Source organism: Thalia democratica, chromosome 3 (assembly GCF_965202585.1).
Source record: "Thalia democratica chromosome 3, ktThaDemo2.hap1.1, whole genome shotgun sequence".
Lineage (NCBI taxonomy): Eukaryota > Metazoa > Chordata > Thaliacea > Salpida > Salpidae > Thalia > Thalia democratica.
Genome location: NC_139167.1, coordinates 66117711 through 66142700, shown reverse-complemented (window position 1 = coordinate 66142700; position 24990 = coordinate 66117711). Strand labels below are relative to the sequence as shown.

General features: G+C 24.6%; 2 protein-coding genes across 2 annotated transcripts in view; one reads left to right on the top strand and one right to left on the bottom strand.

Annotated features, from left to right (window-relative positions):
- Window positions 1-753: 753 nt before the first annotated feature.
- LOC145832492 (lipase member K-like) lies at window positions 754-3258 on the top strand. Its single transcript, XM_082939810.1, has 5 exons — window positions 754-972; window positions 1034-1453; window positions 1814-1925; window positions 2530-2643; window positions 3023-3258. The coding sequence occupies exons 1-5, from the start codon at window positions 754-756 to the stop codon at window positions 3256-3258; spliced, it is 1101 nt and encodes a 366-aa protein (XP_082795936.1).
- Window positions 3259-12851: 9593 nt separating this feature from the next.
- LOC145832491 (disintegrin and metalloproteinase domain-containing protein 10-like) overlaps window positions 12852-24990 on the bottom strand; it is a 29054-nt gene continuing 16915 nt past the window's right edge. Inside the window, exons 16-20 of the mRNA XM_082939809.1 lie at window positions 19756-19913; window positions 19261-19336; window positions 17854-18039; window positions 16836-17026; window positions 12852-12872 (exon numbers count right to left, since the gene is read on the bottom strand). Of these exons, the coding sequence (XP_082795935.1) occupies window positions 12852-12872; window positions 16836-17026; window positions 17854-18039; window positions 19261-19336; window positions 19756-19913 (632 nt within the window). The remainder of the gene's footprint in view (window positions 12873-16835; window positions 17027-17853; window positions 18040-19260; window positions 19337-19755; window positions 19914-24990) is intronic.

Sequence of the window (24990 nt, the reverse complement as noted above, 5' to 3'; positions counted from 1 at the left end):
ATTATCTTACGATATTCATTCATTGTTAAATAAGTTTTTATAGCTATATAAAAATCGATTTAAAAAGGTTTTGATACAGACTAGTTGCAATATGAATCTGTTAAAGTTAAAACTAAGTTGGTTTAAAATTTAGTTTTTATAAATATAAATTTTTTTTTTTTTTTGTATACTTACCTTGTTAATTTGTTTTGTTAAAAAACTTTAACATGTTAGGTATTAACTTTTACTCTATTATTAGCAGCTATCAAAAAAGAAAAACTATTTTTTACTTAAACTCTAATTCATCGTGAAAATTTGAAAATAAATCAGAATTTCTGAATATAAGTTTGCATTAAAATATATTATTAAGTCAGCAACTCTATATTCCTTTTTTTGTTCCTCAAATTTTTAATGTAAAAAAAAGCGTACTAAGTATAACTATCTTAGTTCAAAAGTGTTTTTATATCTTTTGTCAAAAATAAAGTTCATCTTTATTAACAACAAATAATTTATTTACAATAAAAAATAAATAAATAAAATATCTAAAATGTAAACTTTATGTAAACTTACTAACTACGATGATAATTAGCTTTTTAACAACACGATAAAGTCTTAATAATAAAAATTCTAAAAGGTATACTAGCTTATATCAAAATACTTAATGAAAAAAGAATGAAACTTTTCTGTTTTATTATTTTTCTGTTTTCGCAAACAACTTTTTCCTTGAAACTTAAATGCAAACTAGACCCTAACAACTCCACAAAAGAAGCCGACATGACCGCCTGCCAGCTCGCCTCATCCAAGGGAATCCCCTTCGAAGTGCACGATGACGTCATCACGGAAGACAATTACATCATCACCATGCACAGGTTGCCGCGCAACGACAGCAAGCGCCGGTACCCGGTATTGCTGATGCACGGGCTGCTTCAGAGTTCTGACGTTTGGCTGCTCAACGAGCGCAACAAGTCGTTGGCATGGATACTGTGGGATAAGGTAAAAAACAACACAATAATATTGTAAATAAAGTAAAAACTAAACTTTAATAATTTGAAAGGGGTATGACGTTTGGTTGGGGAATTCGAGAGGCAATTACTATTCTCGTAATCACACTCAGTATGCAAAAACAACATGTGGATGGGAACGGACTTGGTTATGGTCATATGTTTACAAATGTCCTACGGAAATAACTGATCCGGAAAAATTTTGGGCGTTTAGCTTCGACGAAATGGGAAAGTACGACTTGCCTGCGATGCTAGAACGCATTAAAAAGGTGACTGGACGCAAGAAGGTCAATTATGTGGGCCACTCTCAAGGCAGCGTGGTCCTTTTCTCAGCAGTGGCGCAATTGGGCCACAATTTCAGCAGAAAAATTAACAAGTTCTTTGCCCTTGCCCCTGCAGCTTCTGTTTCTAGAATGAACTCAAATTACAGCGAATACTTTAATGAAACACATGGAATGTTTTTAGCGCTTACTGTAAGTATTTTATTTTTATAACTAAACACAGAACTAAAATGCTTGGGGCTTACCAAAATGAGCACCATTGCGCTACTAAGGTCAATTTTTGCTATCAATGTGTATTATATGTATAAATTAAATGGGTAGTTAAATAGCTAAGGGACGATTTTTAATAAAGGGGCACAATCTATTTTTTACTAAAATTTTGAAAATGAGTTTCGAAAACTATGCTTTAGATTGTTAAATAAAGTAATCTTTTATAAAATACTCATGAAAGGTTTTTATTGTACAAAACTTTTTTTTTAAACTTAAAGTCTTTAACTAAGCTATTGATAACAAAAAAAGAAACAGTAAGAAAAACACTTTACTAACTTTTAGGCTATATACCAATACGAAGTTTTACCCCGTGATGATTTGATAGCTACTGGAAAGAACTTGTATTGTAAGGTCATTCCGTCAGATTGCGACTCAAAAGTAAAACAGTTTGCAGGTAAAACATACACAGATATTAATAAACTACTATAGTTTGAAAGAATTCAATAAATGAAAACTTGTTTTTTAGAATAGAAATCTGAAATTTATTATCATAACCCATGCTTTGTAAAATACTTAGTAATTGTTAAACGCTAACAAATTTAGAGTAGTTTATTGCATGTTATTTTTTGAAGTATCTAAAATTATGCTCAGTTATTAAATAGTTATTTTAGAAAAAAAAATACTTTATAGTAAAACAGTTATATCAAGTAAAAACATACTCAAATTATAAAAAATAAAAAAAATGTATATAAAATTGAATAATCTATGTATATATATATGTATATTTAAATATACTATTTTACAGTTTATTGAAACCAATTCAGTTTAAAAATACCAGTACATATGTTTCATAAAAACAATAAAATTGTTTTAAATCTTCAGCTGTAGGTTTGAAATGAACTGTTCTTTGCTATTTAATATTAAAAAAGATTTTGTATTTTATGACGTAACTATTAAATATTGTTAAGTACAAAAACTTTTGTATTATTATATAGCAAAGTACAGATATATTCCTTAATACATACATATATTTATATATATATATAACTTTTACCCAGGAGATAGCAGATTTGGTCTAGACCCAAAGAGGTTTTACATCTACTTTAAACGTGATCAAAGCGGAACCTCTATGCAAAATATCAGACACTGGGTGCAAATGAAAAGTGTTGAAAGTAATTCAAAGTGTTATGCTTTTTTTTGTTAAAGATAATAGTTTTGTTATTACTTTCAAAACTTCAAAAATAAAACTGTTTGAGGTATAAGTTTAGCTAGTAAAATATATGAAAACCACTTTAAGTTTACTAAATAAAGTGAAGTAAACATTAAACATTTAAACTAATTTTTTAACTAACAATTTAAAAATTTTATAGGTTATAATTATAAATTAGTCACTTATTTTACTTATGTTTAGTTCAAATAACTGACTAAAACAAAAATGAATCAAAGTAAAATTACTTATAATGACTATAATTTTGTTATTATTATTATTGTTATGGCCTAACGTTTCTGTGAATTCATTAAAAGTCTTTAAATAATCAAATTTTATATCAGAGGTGAGAAGAGAAGAAATGGGTATCAGATACTATGATTTCGGGAACAACATAACGAATATGGAGCATTACAACCAGACTGAACCTCCCTTGTATGATCTTTCATCGTTCGATATTCCCAGTTACTTCTTCTGTGGAACAAGAGACGCTATGGTCATAGGTCATGACTGTAAGAGACAAATAAGGATGATTTTGAAATATGACGATGAGAAAGTAAAATACTTCAAAGTTAGTTGAGGTTTTCGTTTTGTATAAAACTAGACTCGCTTTTTATCACGGTTTTTACAATATTGCTAAAAGAAGTTAAATTTTGTTTTATTGTACTAAAATATAAAAAAAGTTTATCCTATTCTTGTTTAGGCTTTGTACAATAAATATTTTATCAGTGTTTATTTTATAACTTTTATTGATTTAAGAAGTCCAAAAGTTTTATGAATACATAAAAGCATAACTAAAAGTGTTTAACGTATGAGTAAACTAACTACATTACTAGCAGAAATATTTTGTAATAAAAAAAAGGAACAAACTTTCAATTTAGGTACAAAGATTTTTCTTTTGCTCGCTAAGTTATAAGAAACAAGTAACTTTTTATTTTAACGGTTACATTTCTATTTTAATCTTCAATATTTTAAAAGAAACCTAAAGATATGTTTACTGTTTTAATATATTACTACAGTAACTACTATCTTATTAATATTAAATAATATTAGTTTTTTTTTTAAATGTTGTGGTTTTTACATTTTTTTTATTTGTTGTTTTTTTTTCAGATAAACGGATATAACCATGCTGATTTTATTTACGCAAAAACTGCTTATCACAAGGTCTATAAACATATTACCAGTCAAATAAGATAATCATAAGAAGGGAACTGAGAACAAAAAAATCGTATTTTTTTTCAATATTCTAATATTATTTTTTAATAAATTATTCTTAAACTTAATGTGTAAATTTGTGCTGAAGTGTAAACATCCAAGCAGTTAATTATCAATTAAACTGTTAACTGATGACGTTAATATCAGTAGAAGTCAACAAATAAAGTTAACCAAATTGTTTTTGTTTCTAATCTAGTTCTAAAACACAAATAACTTTATTAAAAATATATACTAATACAACACTTATTCAAGATTTGGTTAAAACAACCTTTTAAAAGTTAATATAGTATATTTCTAACAACATTATATCATTAAAATTACAATTACTTTTTCTTTAAATAATTGCATTTTAGCAGTGACCCAGTAAAAATCAATTTGACTAAATTTATAAACTAACTATTGTAGTAATATTTTAAAAAAGCGCAATAATTTTATTGCTTTTATCAAAACGAAATTACTCTTAGCATGTTACTGTGAGGAAATACGTAATGCTAGTATCTAGAGTCTAAACTGTAAAAAATAACATTTTCACGGTTACATTATTTTACTCTTACGCAGTATATTAGAATTAAATATTATTATTACGCTTATAAGCTGAGTATTGCACAACATGCAAAATGACTTAAGCGTATGATAAATCTTAAATGTTAACTAAAGTAGACACGTAAACCATAAGTTGCCAAAGTAAACTTGATATTTAACTTACCACGTTAATAAAAAACTAGTAATAAAAAAAAAGCCTTTATTTTATTTTTCATGCTGAAAAAACATCACGGGCTAGAGACTTCTGTTTGTTGTCAAGGATCCAACAGGTTTTTACGACACCTACTTCACAAAATAAGCTTAGTATTACTTGTTTTAATTTCTATTTTTTTAAAATTTTATTACTTCTACAATGTACAAATTAGCGACATTCTTACATAAGTAAGTTCCTAACCGAAGTTTATTGATGGAAAAAAATAGTACTTCGTTTTTTCGGAAAAAAAAATTCTATGTTTATAAATTAATTTTCATTTAAAATTTTTGTAGTTAAAATAGTTTTACTGCTTTCATAACAATTTTATTTCAACAATATGTTTTACTGAAATACTTTTTAGAATTGTGGTCATAAAAATTCAGCCTTAATTTTTTTTTAATAAATCACAAAGCTAATAGTTTCGTGTATATGGCTTGTTAGTTATAATTATTTGTTCTTTCTTCAAAACTTCATAGGACAACTAGTGCTAATTTTTTTTCACAACTTAATGTGAATGACTTAAACTTTTGTTTTTAAAACAGTAAGAGTGTGTTATATATAATTTACGAATTTAGAAAATTAAAGTTTTCAATTTGTTTTTAAAATAGGAAGAAATTGACACACAGTTGTTTAAAAAAAGCAGGGAAATTTTATAAATCAATATTGTAGTAAAAGTGTTTATACAATTAAGCCGGTTCCCTTATTACTGAACACATTGTTATAATGAGAGTTTTTACTCTTCACTAAAAATTATTTTTTTGTTAATAATTATTACTTAGAATTATTTAAGTACAATAAAATTAATCTTTTTGTGATTATGGTGTTTTAAACAAAATTTACAAGAGATTTTTTTTTGTTACAAGATAAATTTTTGGTTGTTAAAAACTCTTACTCTTAAAATACTTTACTTACAGTCTTGTAAACTTATTAACAGAACTACAACTTTGTACTATATACATATACCGCTTTAAGCTAGTTTGTTTCTATGCAATAAATAGAAATATTTCCTCACGTTTTAAAGATTTATTGATCATGTTAAAGTGATTAAAACATTGTTTATAGTATTTTCAATGTCGAATTAACTATTTAGCTAGCTTTACATACATTTAAACTTACGATGACAAATTTTGTGAACTTACTTTATTAAACCAACTTAATAAAAGAACAAACTAGTAAACATACACACAAATTTTTGGTCAATTAAAGTTTATTATTTCAAATTTTTAGAAATGCAACTTTACATTAATAAAACGCTAGTTCAGTTTAGATCCAAAAAACTACGAATGTTAATCATTATTTTATTAACAGAATCATAAATTTATATCATAGACATTATAATGTGCATTAAAGAAATAAACTTGACAAAAAAAAAAAAAAAAGATAACTTAGATCCATCTCATTTATTTTTATACTCATAATCTGGTATTTTAATAAAATCTTACTTAGAGACCGAGCGTAAACTCAAATTACTCGATATAACTCTTTGAAAGTTAATTCTTATAGTTTTTTTTTATTGAATATTGTAACTAATTAATTAACATTAATTTATCTAGATAATTTTTTTGCAGTGGAAAAAAAAGCGTTTTCAACTTATTGCAAATATGTTCTTTTTCCTCACTACGATAAAATACACTATCTTATATACAACTTCTTTTAAGAGCTTTTCTTTTTTCCCAGTCAACTCTAAGAAACTAACTAGCTTGTTGTATATATGATAACGACGAACTTCTTTTTTAACACTCATCATGTCATTCTTTAGAGAAATCGTAACCTTCTCCTACTGCGTCGCATTTAAACTCCTGTGAACTTTGTGAAGTATTCAAAACGGATTCACACCTTGAGTATTGGGACTAACTTCAAGGTAGTATGTAAAGAGCATCATTCATAGATTTCAGATATACTTAGACCTTTTAATGTAATTAAGTACCATTTTACTAACCAGACAAACAATTTTTTTTATTATAAATTTTATTAAAAACTTAAGCGCTTTCGGAATATCCAAATTCCCTTATCAAAATGCTATACACTCCCTAGTTAAACAAACACAAAATAAATAGAGTGAAACCATTTAATTTGTAGAAAACACAACTTATTAAAACGACAAGTAACAAAAATGGATTTTTATAAACAATTAAGACAAAATGGATTATTTAAATATATTAATACTTACTCTTGATCCTTTATCAGGACCAAACTGATTACTTAAATTTGGCTGGAGTTTTTTAATTAGTAGAGCTTCTGAAGATAATAATTCATTATACGAACTGCACGTTTTAATAACTTCAAAAAATTATAAATATTTTTACAATTAGTACAAAATATACAATTTTCAATATGTTTAAATACCGCACTGTTGGTTGGAGTCACATGTTCTTTAATTCTTACGAAAATTTGTCTTTCTGTCTCACCAATATACTGGTTGTTCAGATCACCTGGACACGTAGATTTATAGACAATACAACTTTGATACAAGCGACTTATTGAATCCTTTAGTGAGAAATACTTCCCTACTTTTTCTGATCTATAAGCAATACGTACTTTTACTCCGATGCATGTATTTTACCCCGAATCATTCATAGATTGCAACCAGAATCAAACATGTTGATCTAAAGAGGTAGCAAAAGTTTGAAAATTTATTGTAACAGCAAAAAATTTATGAAACACCATAAATAATACACTATATTTCAATAATTAAATATATTCTAATAAAAAATTAAATTTTGTTCAAAAAGAATATAGTTATAATTTATATTCAATAGACATAATTAAATATATTTTAATTTACAAACACAAAGTTTTTAATTAAGTTTATAAAACACTCAAATTACACTCAGAGTCAAGCTAAAATTCAACGTTAGCTTTATTTTTACTTTAATGATAAAAGTATTAAAAATGTTAACACAATTCTTTAACGATAATTAAAAACATAGAAACTATCTTTTATCATACGTTAACAAAATATTTTTAATAAAAAACCATTCCTATTGTACATACAAATTGGGTACGTATTGTGATCAGCAAGTTGTCATTCAATCCAAGCTTTACAAAAGATTTGCTTACCATCGCAGTCGAGACGCTTCATATTTCTTATTTCTTAGTATAGTCTTATTTTTCAAGCCTAATCTGAGTTTAGAAATTTTTAACCAAACTTAAGTTTTGTGAATTTTTAAAAATAATATAAGCACCCTAGACAAAAATGTAATAAGTTCTGTTTACCTAAAACTTACAAAAAGATACTTGAAACGAAAAATCAAATATTTTAACTAGTGAAAATAACAAAGAAGTTGTTTTTTTTTTTAATAGACTTAAATTCTAATTAACATGATTTGGAGTAGATAGATAATAGGAAATAGTAAACCTTTTTATAAAAATAAACTTGTGTTTTAAAATATAAATATTTAAAAATGTTTGATTAAATAAGTAGTATAAAAGTTGTTCTTAGTTGTCATAGCTTTAATTGATTTCTATGATTGTCTTAAATTACTTCAAAAAAGTATTCATTTTCTGATTAGTTTTACTTAGTGAATAATTATAGTAACTTTATGATACTTGAACTAAAAATACTTTTTGTCCGATTCAAAGTTACCACTCTTTAGGGCAAGTGTTTTAGCATAAGTTTAACAAATTAACATGAGATATCCTGCGTTCGTATTACAAATTGTTAAGCAAAAAAAGCTAAAAAATTACGTAATTAAAGCGTCAATAGTTATCGAAATCAAAGTAAAAATGATATAAAATGGTATTGAAAATTAATAAGTTATTTAATAGTAGAAAAAATATACAAATAAAATTTAGATACTAGCCTGAGGTTTTTGAAAAACACTTTAATCTAATTTTAGCTTTTTTTAAGGAGCTACAATCATGCTTGGATTGACTAAAATTTTAAGTTTTAATAATTTTGAAAAACACAAAAATTACCCTTACATACCCCACAGTTTTTTTTTGCAAAATTAAAAATTACAAATTCTACCACAGCTTGAAACCTAACTGGATAAAGCACAAATTGTGTAGCATATAATTTTTTTTTCAGTCTTTAACTAGTTATTATGTTCTAAATAAGGTGGAAGAATGATAGAAAAGCTTATTGCTAAAGCAAACTAGTATTAGTATTAAGTATATTAGTGAAATATTTAAATTGAAAAAATAGTTCTGTCCAATAAACTTATTTTAAAAGTTTACACATTTATAAGAAAAAATAAAAATCTAAAAGGATGAGTAAAAATTTGAAATAGAGTTGTTTTGTACGAAATATAAAATTTATAAAATATATTAACTTATTCTAAAACAAAATTACAAAACTTTATAAAAATTTATATTATTACATTTTTTACAAGGACCGCATATACGCTACTTGATGTTAAAAAGAACTGATAAAACTAAATACTAGCTTATTGTTACTATTTAATTGTGTTATAGTTGAAACATAAAACTACAAAAGAATTTGTTGTATTTTACTTTTTTTGACTAAATATCTCTATTGATTAATACTCATCTTTTTAGATACACTATAACCCATATTGTCGAAACTACTAGGCATACCATACGTCATCAAAACAAATTTACAAATGTTAATCAGGTATAACTTTTTATATTAAACTGATGATTATAAGGATATAGGGTATTTTTTAAGTAAAAATTTAATCAAGAAAAAATAAAAAATGATGTTCATAAAAGTTTTAAACTCACTAGAAAAAAACTTAGGTTTGTAAAAGCCATTGGAATTATATACTACTATCTTTGATACTTTTTTTTGCGTCTGTAAGGAGTAATATAAACAAACTATTTAAATAAAAATCAGCAATACATTAATTAAAATTTTAGAATTATCATATTTTTTAAGTAATAGTACTGTTCAAAAAACGTTTTTAAAAAAAACTCAGATTTTTTAATGTAGTTTTAGATAAATGCAGGAAATAAATCTATTAAAGTAGTTCTATAAAAACTAATTTTTACCTGAATTAATTTTATATGCGAAGGTTATGCTACTTAATGTCTCAGCCAAAACTGTTATCGTTGATCGCCTTCGGCTAAAATACTGTTTTAGTCCAAGTACGCGGATATAATATGCTTGCTAATTATTTCAATTTACAAAGAGTTTGAACTAACTTTTAACTTTTACGACTCGTTTCAATACTCGTAAAATTATTTATTAAACTATCAGGGCAACTATAAATATAAAATGATGTAAATCAGTTTTACACCTAGGTATTACTAATAACTTACTACTGTCATTTACAGAAATGGAAATCATTTCCATAATAATTTTTATGCAATGGTTCTTAATTAGTTACAATAACGGAACAATTTTTAGCATTGAATAACGAAATTTAACTTCTGTAACTTTCATCACACTTTCATAGTATTGGCTTTTTTAATTATAACGCAACTTTTTTTTTTATATGCGGTGTTTAATTCAAGTTTAGTTTTTGTTCTGAACGTCACTGCTTGCATTTATAGCTAAAACTAATTGTTTCAAATTGCTTTTGCAAAATATTGTTTGATTTTTAAAAATGTTGTTATTTGTTCAGTTAAAAAAATAACTAAACAAAAACGTTGTGGTACTTGTGATTTTTATTCTGCGTTTAATCATTCATAATCTAATTACGACTTTTTAAAGCGAATAGGTCATCTTAATTTAGCTTAAGCTATTATTAATTTATTTACAAAACTCAAAAAAACATACTTTTGAGCTTGTGTGAGTTAGATCTATCGAAAAAATAAAAAACAAAAGAATAATGCATTTGTTTGAAATAATAAACTCAATTAAAGCGGTCGTTAAAAATAATATTACACAAGCTTGAGTTTTTTAAGTAGTCTAAAAAAAAAGTTCAAACATGCTTTAAGTGGGTTTGGCTTTTAAAAGCTTTAATTATAAACTATCTATTCTATGATTTATTTAGTTCATAAGTGGCCTAGCCAAAATCAATATTTTTAATCTAAAAGTTCTGGTACTGTTTCTTCAGAATTAGATAAACTTTAAAGTAGCTTTTTTTGTAAACCTATTACAACTTGAAAAATATTTGAATCAATAAATAGCTTTTGTTTGTAATTTTTTTTAATTGAAGCCATGAAAAATGCAGTTTACAACCATAATATTTTAATAAACAAGTATAAACACTAAGTCTAATCTTAAATAGTGATTTTAAAGAAGAACACAAAGCATTTTCTACAAAACTTAAGTCCAAAACTTTATATATAAGTATCGAATCGAAGCAAATAATGACACAAAACAAACTAAAAAAACATACAACTTTTGATTTTCTTTAAACTTTTATATTGTATATTTTGTTATGCAGTTCAAGAATTTTTTAACTTCTACCAATTATATTTAAAAAGTAATTTTCAAATGTTATACTTACTCAGCCGTTTAGAGGTGAGTGTTATATAAACAATATAATTAATCGAATTATGTAATCAAGTTAAGCTTCTTCCTATTGTAAAATAAACTAATTTTCAAATGTAATTCTATTGTTTTTACCATATTTTTTCTAAGTATTGTTATACTAAAGAATCATTAATTAAACATACACAAATATTCAGATAAGTTTAATATAAAGTAACCCACAAACTACGTACGCTTTTGTTAGGTACGACCTGTCGTTATGGTACACATTTTTAACCTTAAAAACGCTGTTTTAAAAATGCAATTTCGTTTAATTTTATATCAAAAAAAAAAAAACCTTAAAGTAGTTTTACAAAACTGTTGTACTTTTTAATAAGCTATACTGTATAAAATTTTGACACATGAAAAATAAAGGAAACAAAAAAAATATGAAGTTTTTAACTTTAAATTATTACAGATTTTTTATTTAACGAAAATAACGAACAGTGTTATTTATTTTGCATACTTATGATTATCTTTTCTTTCAAACTATATTGAAGTTTAGTATTTTATTTTTTTTACAGATGTTTTGGCAAACCATACACATTCTTCAGCGAGGTAGTTATTTAATCAAGTTACTTATAAGTCTTATTTAATTTTTTCAAATTATGTCGTTACAATGTAATATCTAAATTTGAAAAAGCATAGTTTAAATAACAGTCAATCTTACCTTGTTTTTACAACAAATTACTAACTGTAACAAAGAAATATATATGTACTATAAAATTATAAAATTGAAATAGATTAAAACTTTTTTGTTAATTCAATTTAAAGGGTTTTAATAATTTATTGCAAAAAATAACGTCAAAAGTAAACAGAACAACTGTTTTGTATAGCTTATCGCTTCAATCATAAGCTTGTAAGTTCTAAATGAAAAACATTAATACACAAATTACTCAGAAAAATTCATAATGACGTAATCATGAAATATTGTACAGAACGCAGTTAGTGCAAAAATTTTAACCAAGTTTTATAAAAACTTTAAAAGTGATAAAGGCGATCTGTAAGAATAAAATAACTTTCTACAAACTTATATTTACTCAAAACAAAAAAAAAATAGCAGTTTCTTTCACATAAATTTACCTATTTATCCAAATACAAACAGTCAAGTCAAACGAAAATAGTTTATATTGTCTTAAAAACCTAAAAAACATTTTTTAAATTAAACAGTAGTATTGATTTTATTTTCAATTCAACAAATCCTGTTACATGTACTAACAAACAGTACGTTGAAACTTGTATCTTTTTTCCGTTCCTTTAACAACACGTTCTAAGAAAGAATGGACCATAAATCTATAACAGCTATCCTTGCCTGAGCTACTTATACGGTCATTTGAATGAATTCTATTGCAGGAAACCAAAGTTAAGTCGTTTGTGTAACAGCTTTTCTCGCTTAATTGGAATTCTTTTGGAAGTTCTTCAAATGAGTTATTTTCATTTAAAAATATTCCGCTTAAGTGATTTTGAGGTCTGAACAAGCTATACCAATCGGTAATTGGCTTTTCATAAACAACAATCGTTCCATTCAAATTTTCATTGTCTAATAAAATATTCGTTTGTACTAACACTTGCACGTTATTAATTTTCTTTAAACTAATAAAATATGTATAAGAGATAGCTTTTACAAGTTTAGAGCTACATACAATTTAAGTTTTAAAGCACAAAACATACAAGTTTTATGGTTGATTTTGTTATAAACTATGGTACAAATAAAATTAGTTCTTAAAAGTAACTCTATAAAAGATATTAAAGTAAAAGCTAACTTAGATTTTCTTCATTATATGCTGTGTAGACCAGATTGCATATTTTTTTATTATATTCTTTGGTCCAGTCAAGTATTCTAGGCTTCAACTGTACTTTTCTGTAAAATATTTTGTTAATTTATAACGTTTGTACTTACTAATATACTTTTGAATATAAAAAATAATTTTATCATTAAAGCCAATTTTATTTTAAAATGAAATAAAAGGCAATTGTTAGACGTATGAAATCTGTTTTTAAATCTTAGATTTTTGTAACAAAAAGTAAAAGTAACATCCTAGCATATTTTTTTTTTTCCGTATATTCTATTAAAGGATTAAACTTGGATAATACAGAACAACAAAGTAGTTATAGATATTACCTAGTGGAGTCGTAAAACTACATCTTTCACTGCTATATGTACTGTTTTGGTTAGTTTAAACTACTTTACAAGTTAAAGCATTTTAATAAGTACGTGTGTGGTTACTGTTTTTTTTTAATATTTCCATAAACTTTACAAAAGCGTTACACAACATAGACATAAAAATATTCAATAAACCGATAATAAACAAGTATTAGAATTGAACGCACGCATATATACACATTCTTCAAAAGTTTAGTATAAAACATTAAAGACTTCTTTCCAAAAAATAAAATTGAAGATTAGGAGACAATATTTTTAATAACTGTGTTAAATAATCACTTATATTTAAGTTATAAAAATAAAATTAAACACAGCAAAAAGCTATGAGTATAACTTGTAGTGTAGAGTTTCGCATTTTATTAAGTATCGGATTAATAATAAAGATATGCTTTCTAATTTTTCTTAAGAAAAAGATTATATAAAGTTATGAATATTTTATAAACATTTTCTTTAAATACCTTGTCATGGAATTCATGAGACTAATAAAATCCTGACAGTAAGGATCTTCAGTGTCGTCAATCAAATGTATAACACTCAGTAATTCCTCTTTATCATACTTTTTATATAGTTTGTTCTCATTATATCTTTTATTAAACCTGTTAACATTATCATTATAAAGATAACTTGATAAAAAGAAAAACTTAAAAAAAAACATTATTTTTTTAGTTTTTGTAAAAAATAATTGATTTGAATTTTAATTTAATTAGATAAGCAGACTTTTATAAGTAAGACTTAAATAGGGAACGGGCAAAACTGCACGACGAAGACTTAAATGCACGAAGGGTAAACTTTATATATACGAAAAGACTTTTGCACGAAGACGGGTTTGCAAGAGTGGACAAAGTTACACGTAGGAAAAAAAAAATTCACAAAGAAAGTTTTACACCAAGGGTTAACTTTGCACGAGTTACAATTTTGCACGGAGACCGACCGACAATAAGGGTTAGGGGTAAATGTGATAGTAAAAATCGAAATAAAACTAAATTAGAAAAAAAAAGTAAAAATTTTAGTTAATGAAAAATTAAAAAATAAGTCTGTATATGAAACTCAATCCGTGCAAAATTTTTGCTCTTGCAAAACTGTTTTTGTGCAATTTTGTTTTGTGAAGTTTAGTCCCTTCGTGCAAATTTGTCTTCGTGCAAAATTATCTTCGTGCAACTTGGTCCCCTTATGCAATTTTCTCCGCTCGTGCACATTTGACACCTACTTCTTAAATACATATGTTTTAAACTTAACTAAAACTGTTTTTTTTTCCACATTTCAACAAGCAATTTAAAGTTATTAAATAGTTTAAACTCAATTTAAACTTACAGTTTTGCCATTGAAACTAAAAACGCCGATATCAACACAGCAAAAGCAATTAAAACATCAAATCGAATCACAGAAGCAATAACTGTATCCCAACATTGTTCAAAAAAGGTCTGAAAAAATAAATTTTGTTTGATCAACAGCTCGTTATAATAATAGTTCTTCTTACTTCAACACTTTTAATAAACAGTCTAGTTAAATTAAAATGCAACTATGTTTTCAAATAAATACTATTATAGAGAATCGTTTCGATAAAGTAAATGTTTTATTAGTACTATCTACTACGTGAAGTGCTTAGCAGTAGCGTATCGAGACTTTTTTCAAAGAGGATTCACATTTTTTTTGTTCTTAATTTGCCGCTAAAATACGCATTTCTTAGGTATGCACTGCCTGGTAAGTACGCAATATTTAGCCGAAAAACTCTGTTTTTAAAATGTTTTTTTTTGCATAGAAATAAAAAAATATACAGAAAAGTAGTAATAGAACAACATTATACTTTTTTATTTATCATACTGTAATAAATTTAGATACATTAAAACTAAAAGAACCAGAAAAAAGTTATGAAATTACAAATTATATACCAAAATTCAAACCTGTTATCTAAAACAAAAATATTACAGACATAACTATCTTACTCAAAAAAAAAAATTAACTTTTTTATCAGGAAAGAATATTTTAAAATAATTAAAACTAGAGTAAACTTTTATATATTGTAAGTTCATAACACTTAAATAAAATTTAAAGAGAATTTCAATTTTGATTTAAATGTTAGTTTAGATGGAATTCTTACAAATTTTCTTTTATAAATTTTAAACTCTTTACATTAATATATCTATTTATAATAAAAATTTTTATCTTTAAGTAATTTAATCTTAAAAAATTGAAATTTCACTGAATAAAATATTTAGACTTATACAACGAAACTAAAATAACTTTATATATTATTTAAGTGTTTGCCTGATGGTGCAGGGATTCTAATGATGGTTTTGAAATCTCTTTGAGTTGAAAATTTCAAAAAATCAAGAATTAATTTTGTGGCCACCCTATATAAAAATAAAAAAAACTTAAAGAAAATATTAAAATACCATATAAAAATATGATAAAATTATAACTTGCCAGGTGGTTTAGTTGTCTAAAGATGGTTTTGAAACTATCTGAATTGAACCAAACACAACATTATTATATGACAACATAACAAAAAAGCTTTACATAACATTATTATATACAATAAATTAAATAAAAGAAAACTTTAGTGATTATGTTGCACATTTTTAAAGTAAAATTGTACTTCCTAGTGCAAAAACAATACTTAATCAACAGTCATTTACACTAATTAACAATTTATAATGGGAACTAAGAGTATTTAAGTAAAAAGTTTCCTAGAAAAAAAATGCTACTTTAAAATTTTTACCTATTATGACGTCACAATTAAAGTTTTTTTTGAAATCTATTTCAGCTGGGCAAAAACAAGCATTTTTTATTAAGGAAACTTTTTAATCTTTCAGTTTTACTAATTCAACATTCATTATTCAAAGTCTATTTAATAACCAAAACAAAATCAATAAACAACGTTTTTATTGATATTCAAAGAATCTTTTTTTCTTTTTTCTTTTCCTTTTTTTTCAGCGGGTTAACAGGAAAAAGGAAACCAGTCAAAACACGCCCCTGGTGCTTAGTATCAAATTAAATATTCCAAATATGTAATAGAGCATGAAAACTAATTTACATATTTAGTTCTTTCCTTGAATTTAAAATTTACTTTTTCAGTAAACAAAAACTACTAACACCATGACTTTTAATCTCATTCTAAAATAGCTACAAAAAAACAAAAGTATAATCAAGGAAGATATGTATACTGACGTATTAAATTTGTGATTATAAAATAACCAGTCTAAAATAAAATAGGCATATGTTTTAACAAATCTTAAGGGAACAGCGTAATTAAATAGCTCAACGAGCTTTAGCTAACTGTTACATTTTTGTTGAAAAAATGTTACTGTTTTTACAGAAAACTAAATGCAAACAAACATAAACTTAAATGATTTCTTAATCTAGTAGTACTTAAGTCGGAAATATGTGTTGAGTAAGATTTTTATAAATTTAAATTTATTAAAAGTCAGTTGTTTTTTATGTTAAGTAAGTTTTATTAATGGTTTAACTTAATTCAGAGCTAGTCTTAAACTTACTGGTTTAGAATTGAATATTTACTTTCTAGTATATTGTAGATATCTTTTAGCTGTTAATAGTTTGTTAAAGTAATGCCTTAGCTTTCAACAATTTAATCATATTAACTTAAAATCTCAAAACCAACTGTGATAGTTTATCACAAGTTTAATAAAATAAAACACAAACTTTTTTAAGACGAGGTTTACTCCAATCAGCCAGTAAATCCAACAAGTTTACGAAAACCCAGCGATCAAGACGCAAAACTTTGTGTTTTCTTTGAAAAACCACAATAACTGAAGGCTTGTAGCTGACTTGTATATTAAGACCTTCTCTGAACCACTCAACCCATCGAGCATCAATCCAACCATGCACAATTCCTTAAAAAACTATAAAGTTTAACCTAAAAAAAATTACTATCACAATATATAAGTGTACACTATACAGTAATCAAAATTTTTATAAATTACTAAAAACTATTTAAGAAAATTTTAATAAGAATAATTTCTAATAACTAATAAAAACTATTTTATACTTATTTTAACTAAATTCGAGACGTTTTTAAAATAAAATAATTGTTTTCTGTTTAAAAAATACATAGTTTTGGATACTTTTAAAAAGTTTATAGAAAAAGAAAGAAAAACTGTTAATTTTTTAGTTAGTTTAACATCTCTTTTTTTAATTATAAACTACTTTACTTGTCTTTAAACAAGTATAGATATGAAGTAGAATGTATACAACTATTGCCTTTCATACTGAAAACTGAAAGATAGTTTCAAGTTATAAGTTTTTGTTCTTAAAACTTCAAACAATTTTAATAATACATACATAGCATCTTTAAAATAAATTTATGAAGATGGCTAGTTTTAAATAAATTTGTTACAAAAATTAAAATATTGCTCATCACTTGTAACTACTTCTTTTGATAATTAAAACTGTATTTTTAATTTGATTGTAAAGTTTAAAAAGTTTTAGTATAAGCTTTAAAGATATAGTTTTTATATAAAACAACAATTCCTCAATATGGCTTAACTGATAAACGCAAAGAAGTAAAAATAACTTAAGGGGTTTTTGCAGATTTCTAAGGAAATTTTTAACAATTAGTTCAAAATTTGGTTATCAAAGTAGCTACAAATCATTAAAAAAAAGCTATTTAAATAATTTGGGATAATAAAAGAGCATTTGTAAATAAATTCTACAAACTGACCTCGTTCATCTAAAGCAGATGAAAACTTTTGCCATGTGACCTTCAAGTTATTTCTGTCCACTTTGCTCAAAAATGTCGGATGATCAGTGAAGAGGAATACGTGGGGAGTGTCTTGGTGTGACGAAGATTTTAAAATGTGACGGAAAATGTGCGCATTGTATTCCTTATCGTATAAAGTGATGAACACTGTTTAAATATAGAAAATGGTTTGTTAAAAAATAACGTTATAGTTATCAATTCTGTTTAAACAGTTATATAATTTTTGATAATCAATCACTTTTAGCTATCATCATCGTATAAAGTGATGAACACAGTTTAAGGATTTTGTAGTATGTATGTATTTGAACTACATTCTTTTAGGTTTTGATAACAATAAATCTAAGGAAGTATTTTAGGATATTAAATTATTCAAAAATTGTTGAAAACTAAGTTTCGTTCAAATTAGTTGATAGTTAAATTAAATATGATAAATTAGTTTAAAATTACTTTTTTAGAGTATTAAGGTATTAAAAGTCTAAGAACTTTGATACCCACATTACTTTTAAGTAACTTCAGAAAAAATTATTGATTATTTATATTATTCATTGGATGTCATAATTTGTTACAGTATAAAAAGCTGCTGTAATTGCTTGTAATCAAAAGCTGGTAATTATTCAAGTTGATTAAGAGCTCTTAAAAATATAACTCATTGAAAATATTCCACAAAATATCTGTATTTGATGGTTTTATTGTAAAAAGTAATGTTTTTGGTCTTTAAAGCAAGCATTATTAACTTAAAATAGCCTGACTTATATAAAACTATACTGAGGTAGCCAGAGGTAATAAAAAACATTAAAACATTATATTAGTTGCTGAAAATTGAAATGGTATTTTTACTCGAACTTAAATTATTAAAAGGGTAATAGAAAATTGATAGATAATTATTTTTAAAAGTAAAAAATCAATAACTAAAAAAACTATTTATAGAGCTAGCCTGCAGTTAAAAACTATATCTAAGCAAGAGTTTCCCAAAGTGGGCCAATAGAGGTCATGATTAGTAAACGGGCAACAGGGGGCCATGAGGTCATAATTTGGAATTTTCACTCAATATTATGGAGTTGATGATTATGACCAAACAAAGAAAAAGTCTTAGGCGTTTTTTATGGTAGATTTTTGAGAACTCTAGTTTGAAGAGGCCATACATTTATAATTTCTTTAAAGGGTACCTTTAGTAAAAAAGAGTTTGTAAAATCCTGATCTAAATTAAACTGGTTCTTCAATGAAGTTTTTAAAAACTTGAGGTTTTAAGCCCATTAAAGATTTTTATTTGGTCTGAGTCATTTTGAGTTTTACTTAAGTTTTAAATAAATAAATTAGGAAAACCTAAACTAAATTTAGTAAAAAATTATTTTATATAACTCAACTCACTATAATTTTCATAATAATATTCTTCTTTACTTTTTTTACTTTCTTCCCAATCATCATAGTCTTTATTCATAATTTTCTAAAGTTAAAATTAGCATGTTTACTAAAAAGTTGATTTAAAATTTTAAGCTGGTTGTTTTGTTTTATTTATATCTTATTTAATTACTTATACCAAAATAGCATTTCTGATTTTTGAAAATAAAGGAACATTTATACATGTCTACTTGTTTAAGTAGAACTTATAGAATTTATATGTTACAACTTTAGCCATTTGTTTTTATTATAATTTTAAAAGTATAAACATAAACAATAAATAGTTCCTGTTTATAGCTTTAGATAATTTTCAAAATGTTTTAGTCACACAATAACAAAAACACATACTTTAAAATAGTTATAACATTTTCTGTTGTTAGACTAAACTTAAAACAAGAAATCTTTTGTTGTATTTGTTTTACAATCATTATATACTTTTAAGCTCTAAAAGTTTTATCTATTTACCTCATATGCTTCTGTAATTTCCTGCAATTTTTCAACAGCTTCTGGTGAGTTGTTCTTATCCGGATGGTACAATTTTGACTTGTCCCTGCGAGCTTTTCTTACCACCTTGTCAGAAGATCCAAATGGAATGTCCAACACCTCAAACGGATCTCTTTTAGCTGCATGACACAAACAGACTAAAACTAAAAGTAAAAGAATGTAATTAGTGGACTTCATTGTGCTTATATATTTTGTCTGATGAAAAGCAGTGATTAATAATTTATTTTGTTTTATTTATTTTTACATAATATCATTTGACACACATATGTATTCTATGTAGGTTAAAACAATTCTACTAAAACTATGTACCAGTTTTTATTATTTAAAGAATCTTAATATTCGTTTTACTTTGCTCAAAAATTTTAAGAATATAGTGGGTAGACTTCATTGTGCTTATATTTTTATCTGATTAGTTCCAGTAATTACAAATCCAATTTTTTAAATCTAAATTTATATGCAGAAATATGTTTTAAAAACATGTATACTCTTATTAGGTTAGAAGGAATCTACTAAAATCATGTACATCTTAACATTAGAATATGTTTTACTTTTTTCAAAATTCTAAGGGTACTTAATGTAAAATTCTAAAATAATCTAACACGTTTATACTATAACAAATTATTTAGATTGCAAACTTATTAAAAAAAGTTATCTAAAACCACATAAAACTATACTTCTATATATAAAGTTAATATAATTTAATAAAGTTATATAGTAATATTAAAGTGAAATTCTGCCCATTTTACTTAACACCAAATTCAGTAAATGAAAACTAAGTGTAAGTCTAATTCTTAAATACTTTAAGTCAATTCTAATAATACCTTAGTAAAAAAACAGAAAAATTATATTAAGATCTCTTTTTTTCAAAATATATAATTAAACTTTGCCAAATCTTCTTTAAAACTTAGCAATAAAGTTTATATTAAGTCTCTTAGAGTAAAAATTATTTTTTATCTGTCAAAAAACAAAAAGTTAAAATGATTTTTACTTTCCACTAATAGAATTTGAAATTAAAATTGAAGTGTAAATGTTTAAAACAGGTATAGAAAAAATCTCATGGTCTAAAACTAATTTCAAAATCATATTTAAACATAATAATTAAAAAAAAAAAACATTAAAATTACTAAGTTAAAAAATTGTTTAAAAATGTCACAATTTTTTTACATAAAAACAGAAAATGTAAATTTAAAATAATGTACTAGAGAGAACACTTATTTGTTATAAATATCTATACATTAAAAAAAAAACTTAATATAAGTGAATAAATATACAATATGTTAAATACAACATTATCTGAACTTTTCTGTTTAATTTTAAATGAAAAAAATTAAAATATTATTAAAACTAAAAACATCTTCAATATACTAATTGCAATAAACTGTACATCATGATTTAAAGGGTTAAAAAATCTAAATTTAAATGTGTTAGAAAATGAAATAATTAAAAGTTTATTTTTAATACCTAAAACATAAGATATTTTGAAATAAAAATATAGCAATAAAAATAAATAATCAAACCCTTTTTCTCCGAGAAATAAAATTAATACATAATAAAATTATTAGTAAGCTGTAACTATTAATATAAAGGACACGTGCTTTTAGTTGAGTTGTATAATTTATAAAACGCGCTTTTAGAAAAAAACCCTGGCTTGGGATATTTGATAAGAATCTTATTTTAAAGACACGTACTAGAAGCTAATTGGATAATTAAGATATCAGTGATATAGAAGTAGTAGATAGAGTTAAATTATTCTAAATAAGTAGTAAACAAATGTAGTTTTTAGCTTTAAATATTATAACTGATAAATTTTATTTCTAATATTATGTAAAGTATTTGCACTAACGATTATAATAATTTATTTAAAAAAAAAAGATATTATAAAAAAAAGTTACCGAAAACCTTTAACGTTATGTTTAGTTTATATGTTGTAGTTCAAAGGTGATTGTTCTTTTAATTTATAAATTTAATAAATAAAGTTAGTTGAATTTTTCTTAAAAACCATGATTAAATTTAAAACGTGAGATAAATAAAATAGCCAGAAAATGTATTACTACTGTTTTAATTTATTAAGATTCCTAAAGTAGAAAAATAATATCGAATGAATAGAATTCTAAGCCTTAGAAAAAATCATATAAACTAACAATTTGAATAAAGATTATCTAACAAAAGTAATATTTACTAAAAAACTACTTATATGTAAATTTATAAATATGCCAGTCTTTGATGTTTTTTACTGTAAAATATTCTTAATTTAGTTTAAAAAGTTTGCTGATATTAAACTTATAGTTAATGCCAGTTTAACAAAATTTGTAAAAATCTTAAGTCACTAGAAAAATAAAAATATTTAAATATTTTGAAGAATAGTATGGTATGCTTCTGTCAGTTAAGTTATTCAACTTTCAAAACTTATAAAGGTTAAACCAGTGGTTTTTTTTAATGCAGTTATTACAACATAAAAGCACAATAAGAAAAATAACTCAATAGAATACTTTATAACCTTACTTAGACTTGATGACATAAATTTTACAGAAAGTAGTTTTTTATTACTTAATTTTTTTTTGCAAAGTCTTAACTTCTTTTAGTATAAAGATGATAAAATTGTGTACATTTATGACTGATTAAGTTTTTTTTTTTAAAGTTAAAAATAATTGTTGTACTTTTTTTTTTTGAATGATTAAACTTAAGCAGTTACCTAAAGTAAATTAAATATTTTATATATAAGAATGCACTGTTTAAAAATAATGAATTTACATTTTAAAAATAGTTTCTGTTAATAAATTTTTAATCATCATAAAACCATTGCTGGTTGAGATTAAATGCACAAATACAAAACAGTGTTTCTAAAACAGGTAATTTGGCTCAATAGGTGCAAGTTTTAGCTATCATGAGGCAGTAGCTAAAGCAATAAATAAATTTAATCAGTAGTTTCCGTATAAAAAGTGCTAGATTTAGCAATTTATAATAAATTTTTTTATTAAGTTGGTGATTGTGGAAAATATATTGGGAAATATAAATAAACTGTTCAAGTTTGCATTGTTTGAAAAGTGTTTCTATTTTTATATATAAATTAATAAGCCTGCCTATACAACTTTTAATTTTTATAGTACCATTAAGAAAGTTTTACATTATACTGTTTTTAATCTGAGTTAAGAAAAAATCATTTTGTATTATTTATACATGTTAGATATAATTTCAGTTAGCTTTAGAAATTATTATACTAAGTTTAAAAACAGTAATATATGATTTTAAAAACTTAGAACCAGATTTAGATATGCACTATTTGCCTTGGTAAAACTTTGTATACTTTAGACTTTTATTATGAAACTATTTTACTTTTAGGTATAATCTGAGCTGGGGTTTTTAAAATTTTGTAGCAAGTTGTAGTTTCAAAAAAATTTCATAGGAAAACGTTCTAAAAATTTTAATTTTATAAAAATTAGTATATTAGGATTATATATTTTAATTTAATTAGAAACCTAGGTTTTATTTACCTTAACTTTTACCACAACTTTTTTTGATAATATTAATAAACTAGATATCTTTACTTTTTTTTACAAGCCAGAGTGGCCAAAAAACTTGGAAAATATAGAACTTAACAATCTAGGCAAAAAAAACCTGGAGTTTGAGAAATTTTGTAAAACCTAGAATTTTTTACAAAAGTTATGAACTAACCTGTAATTTTATGAAATTGTCAAAAAAACCTGGAATTTTCTTAAATTCTTTTTTTTACAGTTTTGATATAATAAAAATTGTATATCTGTTATTTTTACACATGTATTTATAAACAGTTGACAAGTTTTCAATTAGTAAATTATAAATTATTATTCGAATTATGACGTTACTTAATAAAACTAATTCTTACTTGCACTTCCATTGTTTTAAATACAATGAAAAGTCAATAAACAAGAATCTATTTCTGGTTAATGCATCTTGATAGAATTAAGATTGATAGAAAACTAGGAGCAAGACAAAATTAATAGTCAGAGCAAAAGAAGAGCAGATGCAAATAGTAATGTCTGATGCAATGTTTTATGCCCAATGTTTTTTATAGCTGCTATAACAAATCTTAACTTTAAATTATGATTTATAATTCATTAATTTTGCCTAGTTTATAAAAAGTAGCTATAAAAAGTATTATTCAGTTAGGCTTAATGCTTTAATTTAAATATGGTTAACAATTTGGTTTTAGACTTTGATAAATCAGAAGTTGTTTTTCTTTAACATCAGTTAACTAGTATCTTAGTGTGGTTTTTAGACTTTAAGTTTAAGTGTTTAGTTACCTATTTTTGGTTAGTTTAAATTTTCAGCTTTAAGTTATCTTTACATTTAACAGTTTAGGCTTTGTTGTTTTATTTTTATAAGTTTTGTTATTTGAGAAAAACACTGTAATTTAACAAAAAATACATTATAGGACCATTAGGATAAAACTATAAACAATTTTCATGTTTCAACTAGAAGCAATTAAGCAACTTCTTTAATAGACAACTTCATAAGACTTTAGATAACTTAGACGTTAGTTTTTTTTTAAATTTTGGTAAAAGTAATATGGTAGTACAAAGAACATTATAAAAGAACCATGCTGTGTTGTTTTTTGTTTGTAACGGCAGCTTTAAAGCACTTCAATCAAATATAAAGCATTCAAATAATTATATATATTACATCAACTTACAACTCTTCAAAAACATACAATTTTTAAAATTTATAGATTAGTATAAAAATTATGACGCACATTCTTGTACAAATCAACGGCCATTACAACGATTCACACGAACAAGATCGTTGGAAACGAAAAACACAGTTTTCTTTCACTAGGCGTTTCGAAAAAAACGATCACAGTACAATAGAAGAATTCTGCCAAGGTATTGATTTATAATAATCGTTAAATGTTTTATTAAGTTTTAAAAATTCAAAAACTTCTTGAGTATAAGGTTATTAGTTTGTTGATTTCATCTTTAACTTGTTATTTAACGTAAAAATTTATTTTAGTTCAAAATTATTAACTTAATAAGACTTGTTTTAAATTTAACTGCTTTTGGCGGAAATATCTTTAGCAAAAAATTAATAAACCGGACACAAGTTTAATTTTTTTATAAAATGGTTTTAAAATGATAATAACATTACAACAAGGTTTCGTCACGGACGGTAGTGGAAGTAATGAAAGCCATTTTCATTACGTCACAAAGCCCGTGTTTGGCC

Coding starts and splice junctions, on each gene's coding strand:
- LOC145832492 (XM_082939810.1), top strand. CDS start 754: ATGACCGCCTGCCAGCTCGCCTCATCCAAGGGAATCCCCTTCGAAGTG. Junction 1,454..1,813: donor GAATGTTTTTAGCGCTTACT/GTAAGTATTTTA, acceptor ACTAACTTTTAG/GCTATATACCAATACGAAGT. Junction 2,644..3,022: donor GCAAATGAAAAGTGTTGAAA/GTAATTCAAAGT, acceptor ATTTTATATCAG/AGGTGAGAAGAGAAGAAATG.